The 10,487-nt window shown below is 38.3% G+C and overlaps 1 protein-coding gene across 1 annotated transcript in view; it reads left to right on the top strand.

Moving 5' to 3' along the window:
* CSMD2 (CUB and Sushi multiple domains 2) overlaps positions 1 to 10,487 on the top strand; it is a 1,071,431-nt gene that overhangs the window by 633,931 nt on the left and 427,013 nt on the right. Inside the window, exon 10 of the mRNA XM_069067881.1 lies at positions 1,895 to 2,016. Within this exon, the coding sequence (XP_068923982.1) occupies positions 1,895 to 2,016 (122 nt within the window). The remainder of the gene's footprint in view (positions 1 to 1,894; positions 2,017 to 10,487) is intronic.

Genomic DNA, 10,487 nt, shown 5'->3' with positions numbered 1-10,487 from the left:
GTGTGTGTGTGTGTGTGTGTGTGTGTGTGTGTGTGTGTGTGTGTGTGTTGGGAGGGGTAGGTTATAGTTTTAGCCCACTTCTCTGATGAACAAGATTATATATAGGAATTTTACACTAAGATAGCTCCTCTCCACTCATTTTCAGATGCGTAACAATGTAATTAGTTACAGTGGGGTGTTTGTTTAGAACCATAGTATTCACAAATGCTCATGGTATGGTTGTATCCTCACACCCGAAACCCGCTTTAGAGTTATATTTTAAAAGACATTGAATCAGCCTGTAAAAAATAGAATGTTTTACTGATATTTAAAAAAATCATGTTCCCTTCCTAATAATGCTAGAGACATGCATACTTCACCATCATTCTTCAAAAATTATGATTAATCTCTTCATTGATTAGAGTTCAGGGTTGTTTCCTTTGCATTATTGTGGACATCATGTAAGCTGCTCTTCTCGTTTTGCTAACTTTGTTCTAGACCAGTTCAGATAAGTATCTGCAAATTTTTTATGCCACATTAATATTCCATTCCATTCGTATGTCATATTTTTTCCATCTATTTTCTAATCAGTAGTAAGTACTTTCTAGTTTTTTACTATCACAAAAAATGGTCTGCTATAAATATTTCTCTATATGCGAGACCTTTACTTCTGTCTTGAAATCCCTTCATTTTTTTCTGTTTTTTAAAGTTTAATTTCAAATTGTTTTCAGGAATGTTTGGACCAATTCACAGCTCTACCATCAGTGCATTAGTGTACCTGTCTTTCCATAGCCTGCCAACATTTGATATTTTCAACTTTTGTCATCTTTGTCAATCTAAGGGGTGTGAGATGAAAATCATTTTAAAAACACCACACCTTTATCAGAGATATATAAATCCTAAAAAAGCAAGAGAACTAAAATTATGTGAGTATGAAGGAGAAGAATGTGACTTTGGTGATAATTATATAGCATTGTTTCTGGTTACACTGCATACCACTTCTGATGATCACTTGCAGGAAGAGGGGTATGTCACTGAGGCCTTTGACAATATCCACCACAAGGGAGCTTGTGCTAAAGAAGGGAGGAAAGGGGAAGGAAGGGGGAAAGTTTCTTGATGGATTAACTGGAACTTTGGGATCTGGGGTTTCTCTTGGAAATTACTCCAAGATAAAATATCCTTTTTCTGCTGGCAAATACATATATCATGTCAGAGGTGGGGGCAGTGGGGAATGGGGCAGGGATCTGAATATCTGAAGTCCTTGGAAGAGCTTGAAGGCTTTGTGACTTGCATTCTGTGACTGGAGTAGGGACTGTTGAACACTTGGCCACTTGACATTGCTCTTTCCTCTGTTCCTTTCTCTGCTCCAGATATAAGGTAAAAGTTATACTCTTCTCATTCATTTGGGGGCCTCCATATTGTGTTCCCTCAAATTGTGTTCCCTCCTTTCCCATCTAGGGCTATTTTGGTGGGGTTTGAGTAGGGCCAGTTATACTGAATGATGAGTAATCCTGAATAACCTTAAAGAGAAAAAGAAGGTCCTCAAAAAGCCTGAAAGGTTTATGTGGAAGGTTGTGTGTGAGGCAGAAAGAGTGTGGGGACAAGAACAATGAATTATTTCATCATTAGGGTTTAATTGTAGTTTATGAGCTTCTGGGCTTTTTAATTTTTTTTTTTTAGTAGCAGGTAGCACAACTGCCAACTTAATTTCTTTGTCCTGATCTCCCATGGATCATAGACTACTGTGTCAATCAGAGAAGTGTGCTGAAAAAGATGTGAGGAAAGAGGCAGGAAAGATTAAAGTGGGGAACCTTTCTGACAGAGAGATTGTAACTGTGTCATGGGTCTCTCCTGGGAAAGGGGGACTGGGCTATGGCCTCCATTAACCTATGACTATTTTGTTTCCTTTCTATAGCTCGAATGTGTGACGCTCACCTCCGTGGCCCTTCAGGCATCATCACATCCCCTAATTTCCCTATTCAGTATGACAACAATGCCCACTGTGTGTGGGTTATTACAGCGCTCAACCCTGCCAAGGTAAGACCCTTTTAGCCCTCAATCATCAGGTGGCCTTCAGGTGAAGTGAGCAGGGTGGTTATGCTATAGATTGAATCATGAGGATTTATGAGGACTAGACAGTAGAGCCAGGCACTCTAAGCTTCTTTGAAAGACTTAAAGAAGTCCAGTACAGCTTAGGTCTGGGTATGTTTGAAACAAGAGGATAAATGATGTGGAGCCTGTGAGGAATATGTGATTTCCAGAGTGAATATTGTGTTCCTGAATCCTCCATAAAAGAATACCTATCATTCATATGGGATGACATTGAACAATTCTTCTCTGTAGCCAATGAGAAAGTGGGATTCAGCTATAGCTGGGTTAAATCTAAGCTAAGGGAAGTATTTTCCAGAGGCTGTTAAACTAGTGAAAGGATTTTCTTCTTTCCTAGGAATTTTTAAATAAATCAATATATGCTAGTTATGTAGCCTGGAAGCAAGGAGATGACTAAGGTCACTTCTTGAGGGAATCCTTTGAGAAGCCAGTTCAGTAGGGTTAGGTGTATGTTTATTTATTTTTTGCCAGGTAAATGGACTGTGATTTTCTGCCCACATTTGCCCTAACCAGAGTAGGCCTTCCCGTAAACAAAATGGGCCATTTCTCCCAGGTCAAGGTTTTTAATCTAATGAAGCAGAAAAGTAATTGTTTAATGCTTATTAAATTGGGCGTGAACTTCCATAAAATTTAGTCATGTACCTTATCCTTTATTAATGGTTCTGGGTAAGAGTGCAGCCCTAAAGTAAAATGGCCAGTGGGTAAATTTAATTCTCTCTTGACTGACACCAGGACTGAGGCCCCAGGGAATTACTTTTGAACAGGTAGGGAAAAAGAGGTTTTCTTAGATCAAACATAACTTTCTTGTCACAGTTATAGGATATAGTGAGATATTTAGCAGCTTAAAATTTTGACAACTTGTGGTTGTAATTCATTCCCTTCCCATCTGCTTCCTGTATGGTTTTGAGAGATGAGAAAAGGGAGTTTATGATTAGTTCAGATATTATGGAAGCAGAGCTTAGATGGGGTACCTCTACCTAGAAAGAGAAGACTAGGTATGACCTACAGTATCTTTTTGGTCAGGCTTCTTAAGTCCTCTGTCATGATAGTAGAATGAGCTAGAACTGAAGGCAAGCGAACCAATGCTACTGATGGTTTTCTGAGTTTTTAGCTTTTGGTTGTGAAGGAGCCAGAAGGTCCTTGTCATCAGGGAAATTATTGTCACTGTCAAAACAAAACAGATATAAAGAAAAAACAAGACATTAGGAACCTGGAAATACTCTTTGAGCGGCGCAAACTCTAAGGACTATAATCATCTAGTGGAGAGAAGGCAGCTAGGTGGCTGGTGAATAGAGCACTGGCCCAGAGTTTGAAAGACCTGAGTTCAAATCTTATCAGATAAGATACCTACTGGATGTGTGACCCTGGGCAAGTCATTTAGCTTCTGTTTGTCTTAAATCACTGGAGAAGAAAATGGCAAGCTGCTCCAATGTCATCACCAAGAAAAGCCCATGAAAAACATGGTCTGTGGGGTCATGCAGAGTTGGAGGTGACTGACCAACCAAAGAACAACAACAATGATATAACAGTGGATAAAGCACTCAAATTAGAGTCAGTAGATGGGCTTGAGGCCGGTTTTACTGCTTTATGACCTTGAGCAAATGGTCTGGCCTCTGAGTTTCAGTTTCTCCATCTGTAAAGTGTGAATAATAACCTTTGTACTACTAGCATCTAAGAGTGTTTGTGATGTTCAAATGAGATGGAATGTGTGAATATGTATATATATTATATGTATGTACATGCACATATACATACGTGTGCGTATGATGTATATTTTTACACACATGTATTTCATAACTATAATGTTCTGTGTAATATAATTTATAATTATTATTGTTTCTCTTATTCAACAAGCAGCATGAAGTTAGGGAACCCTAGAGTCATGTTTTCACTCTGTGCATTTCTCTAAGATTCTTAAATTATAGAAAATTTGCTGGTCTGTATCAGGAAAGGGAGTTTCCAAACTGGAAAACTACATTAGATTAATTCTCTATACTGATAAAATCATAAATTGGAATCACTTCTCTCAAAACAAAAAGAGAAATAGAAATTCTCATTAGCTGAAGCAATTGGTTATTGGTTCATGGAGATGAATTAAATTTTATTTAGAAATTTGATGGCATTTGCAGTGATTGCAAGCTGTTCCTTATGCCAGTATATATCCTTCTAGCATCACTTTGCTCTTGGTGATACTATATGGATGTCAACCATGAAACATCTACTCTCAGAAGAATCAACATTACAGATTCCCAAAGGACAATGGAGAGACATATGGTGGTTATAACCAGGTTACTTCACAAAATAACAGTCAAGGATATGTTTGACTAGAAAAGAAAATGACCCATCATCCACAGATATCAAAATACCATGGAGGGATAGCCTGAGAGGTGCCCTGGTACTCACAGAATACTAAAAGACCCAGAGATAGGCCTTCAGGGCCCTGTGTTGGGATCTCAGGAGGATTCATAGAAGTATTTGGGTAAGAATTGCACTGGATGATAAAACTTGCATATACAATATTGCATTCTATCCCCTTCATTCTAGTTTCCCTATCTTTATTTCCTACATAATTGTTTGCATGTTGTCTTTTCCTTTAGATTGTGAGCTCCTTGAGGGGAGGGACTTTTGCCCTTTTTGTATCCCCAGATCTTAGCACAGTGCCCGGCACATGTTTATTGAATGTTTATTGACTAACTGGTAGAGGGAGTGCTAATGTGGTAAGAGCACAGACCCATAGGAATAAATGCCCAAGTAGTGGTCATTGCTATTGTTGCTAAGTGCAACAGGTGTTGACTTCATAGAAATTCCATGATTTCAGCTGAACTTTGGAAGATGGTCAGTGTTTGACAGATGCTGACTGGGGAGAGAACACAGTCCTGGAACAAGCAGAAGGGGAAAGGAGTGATGGAGAGCAGAAGGATAGGGTTCAGCCTTTTTAAGGAGGAGACAGTGAGAATAAATCTAAGACTCAGCATGTAAAATGTGTCCAGAATCAAAATGGGGAGCTGTGAACCTCATAGGATTGTTGAATTAAGAGAGAAGAGAAAGGCCTTGAACTGAAATATTTCTTCTCGGAATGATCTTGGCTAAGTCACTTCTCTGTGATTTCTGTGTGATATTTCTTCATGTTTAAAATAAAGGGTTTGGATGAGTTGACTTCTGAGGCTCTTGAAGCCCTGTATGTATATCACAGTGATCCCAAGACCATTGAGGCTAATCATGTCGTTTCATAGATGAGAAAATAAATACCTCCAGAAGCAAGTTGATTTGCTCATGATCATATATATTAGTGACGAAAGCAGGGTTTGAACCCCTATCTTCTGACCTCTAATTCAGTACTTTTTTTTTCTTGCAATAATAGACTGCTTCCCAAAATGGAAAATAGAAGGGGAGATGGTAAGATCCTCTATGGGATTTTGTTTTCTATCATAAGAGCTATGTATTATTCATGGGTTCACAGGAGTAAACTCAGTCAAACTCCCTCATTTTTAAAGAGGAATCTGAGGCCTAGAGAAGTTCCTAAGCTTATGTTACATAACCCCTTAAGTTTATACAACTAGTAAGTGGTAGTAGCACTACTTAATTCCTTGGTTTGATGAGAAGGATTCAAAATAGCAGGAAACTTACCTGCTTTACTTCCATGCCCCTTGGTTTGCCCATGTCACCACACTGGCATTTTGTATCTTCAGCTCCCTTATGACATTTTGAAAATCCTTTTGTTTAGGAGGCTTGAAGACAACCCTTCCTTGGTCCCTATGAACTTTTTTCTTGGGCTGAATGGAACACAGGGACTTTGTTGATTCCTGTAAACTTTGGTTTGGAATTGCCATTGTACAGTTGTAGGGACTTGGTTTGTACTGGCCTCAGGCCTACAGCTTCTTTTTTAAGCAGTTACTGTGTTCCAGGCACTGTGCTATATCCTGGGGATACAAATGCAGATAAGCAAGAAAAGCCCTGCCCCTTAGGGAATTTATACTGGGATCCCAAAGTCTTCAAGGCTGCTTATGGTACAAAGGTAGCTAGAGGCACAATGGATAGAGTGCTAGACCTAGGGTCAAGAATTGCTGTCAAATCTAGCATCACACACTTATTAGCAGTGTAACCCCTAGGAAGTCATTTAACCTCTGTTTGCTTCAGTTTCCTCAACTGTAAAATGGTGATAATAATAGCACCTGCTTTCCAGGATTGTTGAGGATAAACTGAGTAATATTTGTAAAAGCACTTAGCACAGTGCCTGAGACATAGTAGGGGCTATAAAGTTCTTATTCCCTTCCCTTCCTCTCTTAGTGCAGTTTTAAGCTATTAAAGCTTAGCTAAGACTTGTAGGACATCATATATTTTAATGGGAGAAAGTACATAAAGGGGAGCTGTAAAGCAGGGAGGGGAGGAGGGAGGGTTTAAATACCTATTACTTGCCAAGTACTATATTTGCCACATGACTCCTTGATATCTTTGTGAATAAGTTGGAAAGCTATAGATTAGATGGTAATATACTTAGGAGAATTCAGAACTGTTTGACTGAACCCACAGTATGCTGACTGATATATTCGTGTCACCCTGTAGGGTTATATGTACCTAAGTACCATTGGCCCTTGCTTATAACCCAGTGTGTGTGTGTGTGTGTGTGTGTGTGTGTGTGTGTGTGTGTGTAACATTTTCTCAGTGATTTGCATGAAGATATTACATGCTTACCAAATTTGTATATGACACAAACCTGAGAATGATAGCTAATAAAATGGATGACAGAATAGGAATGGGAAAAGATCTTGGCATAGTGAAATAATGAAACAAGTCTAGTAAAATTCCGGTGAATGGGGTAAATATAATGTTGAATTTGGGGTAAAGATAGATAATGGTTCATATGAACCAGAACTTTATACCTGGGAATGTCAGTGACTGAAATACCAATTTGAGACAGTTGTGTGATGTAGTTGTAAAAAAGCAAGATACTCTTAGACTGAAATAATAGAAACAGTCTTATGATATCCATAATAAGGAGAATTGTAATTCTGCTGAACTCATTTATTTTTTAGATCATATCTAGAATATCGTGTTTCATGCTTGTCCTTTATTTTTGGAGGGACATTTCCCACGTCCAGAAGAGGGCCACTAGGATGGCTAAGGAACTTATAACCATAGAAAACAAGTTTTGTAAAAGTAATTGTGGATATTTGCTTTGTGTAAGATAAAAATTAGGACCTAAGTTCAAATCTGGGCTCAGACACTTAACACTTATTAGCTGTGTGACCTTGGGCAAGTCACTTAACCCCAACTGCCCTGCCTTCCCCTCTCCCAAAAAAACAAGAGCAAAAGAGAAAAATTAGGAAGGATATGATCAGTGTCTTCAAATATTTGCTTAAAAGTCATATAGAAGAGGGATTACATTTATTCTACATTTGTTCTACCCCAGGAGGTTTCCATGATTGGAGAATCATGGAAAAAGTCTAGATTGTATCCCTATCATTGTAGGGAAACTGTTCTCTTGAAGTTCACCTATAATTCCGAATCACCAACTATTTCCTCATATATAAACGAGAGGTTAGTCCAGATGACCTTTAAGGTTCCTTATAAGATCTAATTCTAAGATCCTAAATTCACTGGCCTTTTAAAAATTTTATCTTCCTTGTTTACATCTATGCAGTCTTTGGTACTATTGGTCACTTCTTATTGAATACTCTCTTGTCTCTTGGTTCCAGGGACATTATATTACTGGTTTGGATTTTTTGTTATGTATATATGTAATAATTTCTCTTGTTTTCTAATCTACTTCTTAACCTTTTAAGGCTGGTGTTCCCTGAGGTTCTGTTCTTTATTCTCCTTTCTAACTCTAGTTCTGGTGACTTACTTGGAAATTCAGTTAATCCCATAGCTTTGGTCATAGAGATAATGCCTAAATCTTTTATCTTCAGTACTGACCTCTCCTCCCATCTTAAGACTCAACCGTCTCACCATGCATAGTGTATCTCTACTTGGATGTCCTTCTGTCTTCTCAAAATGAACATGCCCAAAACTAAATGTATCTTTTCCCCCTGAATCTACTGTTCATTTTAACTTCACTTTTTCTCTCTGTGATACCACCATTAGTCCAATTCTTTCCATTTAAGACCTTATTTTATCCTTAACTTTTCTTTTTCCCTCACCTCTTAATGAGGTTGATTAGCATTCTCTTTTAATTCTAATTCAGGAATATTTTTCAAATCCTTCTCTTTTTCTTTTCTACTTCTGAGACAACTACCCACCCAGGTTCTCATCCTTATCACCTCCTAGGTGATTGTAATAGACTCAACCTTCAGTGTATCTTCTTTTCAGTCTGCCTTTTATACCAGTGATTATGAATAGTCTTCCTAATATATGTTTCTGGTCTAATTTATTCCTCTGTTCAATGAATTTTGGGGGCTTCATTCCTCCCTTTTCCCTTCTTGCTTCCCTTTTTCCCTTTCCCTCTCCTCCCCTTTCTTTTTTCCCTCCCTTTCTTCCCTCTTTCCTTCCCCCCCCCTTTTTTTTAAAGACTGTTCTCCTTATTTTGCCTAGGCATGATCTTGGTCATTGTCTTACTACCGATTGACACAAGAGCTTTTACCTACCCTGTTTCTGACCTGGTTCAGTTCATCCCTGTTTAGACTACCTAAAGAGGTTCACCATGTTGATACCAAGCTTAGTGTGAGTGCCTGATTGGTATAGCTTGTTGACACTCAGAATGCCTGAGCTCAAGAGATCTGACAACATCTGCTTATTAGTAGTTGACATTAAAGATATATGTTACCATGCTTGGTGACTTAATTTGTCAAGCAACTTGAAAATTTTTTTTGTTTGTTTCCAATCAGACTTGAGTTTTTGTTTCCTATGTTTACCTCTTTTTTTTTGGCTCTAGAGGGCAGAATTATGCACAATAGGTAGAAGTTACAAAAAATTAAATTGTGCCTTGAGTTAAAGGAAAAACTTTGTCATCATCATCACCACCACCACCACCACCATCATCATCATCAGTAGGTCTTATATGGCACTCTAAGGGCTGCAAAGTGCTTTACATATATCTCATTTTATCTTCAAAACAACTCTGAGAGGTAGGTGCTATTATTTTTCAGATAAGGAAAATGAGGCAGAAAGAGGTTAAATGAATTGCCCAAGGAGACATGGCAAGTTTCTGAGGCCAGATTTGAAGTCAAGTTTTTTTTTTACTCAAGGTCCAGTGCTCTATGAACAGTGTCATTTATTAATTAGTAGAACTATCATGACCTAAATATAAAAAGTCATATCACTGAATAATTGGAGGAAAAGGGAAGGAAATAACTTTCACTACTATGGCTGGGGTGGTGGTGGAGTTTTTAATTAATTAAAGGATACAGGTGATCATAGAAGACAAAATGGTAACATCAAAAGGCTTTTATTTGTACAAGCAAAATAAATGTAGGTAGAATTTTAAGGAAGCAATTAACTGGGATGTGGGATATGAAAATCTTTGTAGTAAATTTCTTTGATAAAGAGCTGATATTTACAATATAGAGAGAATTGAATGAATTAATGAAAAAATTAGTGTTTACCATATCACAAGCACTATACTAAATACTGTACATATAAATGGAAAAGTGAGATATATCTTCCTCTCAAGGAGCTCACATTCTAATTGGAAAAGACAACATATAAAAAGAAAGATCAGTTCAGGGCAAATGGAAAGACCTGGAAATCCTAAGGGTGGGGTGAATGGCAAAGGGCCAGAGTTCCTTAGGTAATATAAGTAGTTAAGATGACAGTGCAAGAAACTGGGCAATAGAGGCTGGGAAGAGAATGAGGTCTAGAGGATCCTAGGAGGCAGTGACAGAGCATGGTAAGGCCTGGTTGTCCTCCATCTCTTCAGAAGGAAGGAAGTTGTTGAATCCCATATCATCCAAGCCCTAGGAGCAGCTGGGGCAAAGCAGGAAGGTAAGGGGGGGGTGGGTAGAGTACTCATTTTGTTGGTGGTTCTTCCTGCCACTTAACCCCTTTTAGATGGGTTTTAGTATTAAATACGCTTTGGATAGGAGATGAAGGAAGAAGGTGAAACACTCTAAAATATAAAAGAGTAAGACTCATTCCCAGTGGATAAATGGCTGAAGCAGGGGTGGGGAACCTGCAGTCTTGAAGCCACATGTGATTTTCTAGGTCTTCAAGTGTGGCCCTTTGACTAAATACAGACTTCACAGAACAAATCCTCTTAGCAAAAGGATTTGTTCTGTAAAACTTGGACTCAGTCAGAAGGCTGCACCTAAGGACCTAGAAGACCACATGTGTCCTTAAGGATGCAGGTTTCCCATCACTGGAAGGAAATGAACAGTTTTTTCAAAGAAGAAATGCACTGTCAACAACTACATGGACAAAATGGATCAAATAAGTAATATTAAGATGAACACAAATTTAAGAAA

This window comes from Petaurus breviceps, unplaced genomic scaffold, assembly GCF_028583685.1.
Source record: "Petaurus breviceps papuanus isolate PSGF00001 unplaced genomic scaffold, PetGlider_PUasm1.0 90760, whole genome shotgun sequence".
NCBI classification, from domain to species: Eukaryota; Metazoa; Chordata; class Mammalia; order Diprotodontia; family Petauridae; genus Petaurus; species Petaurus breviceps.
The sequence above is the reverse complement of the archived record's forward strand: the minus strand, read 5'-3'. Positions and strand labels throughout refer to the sequence as shown.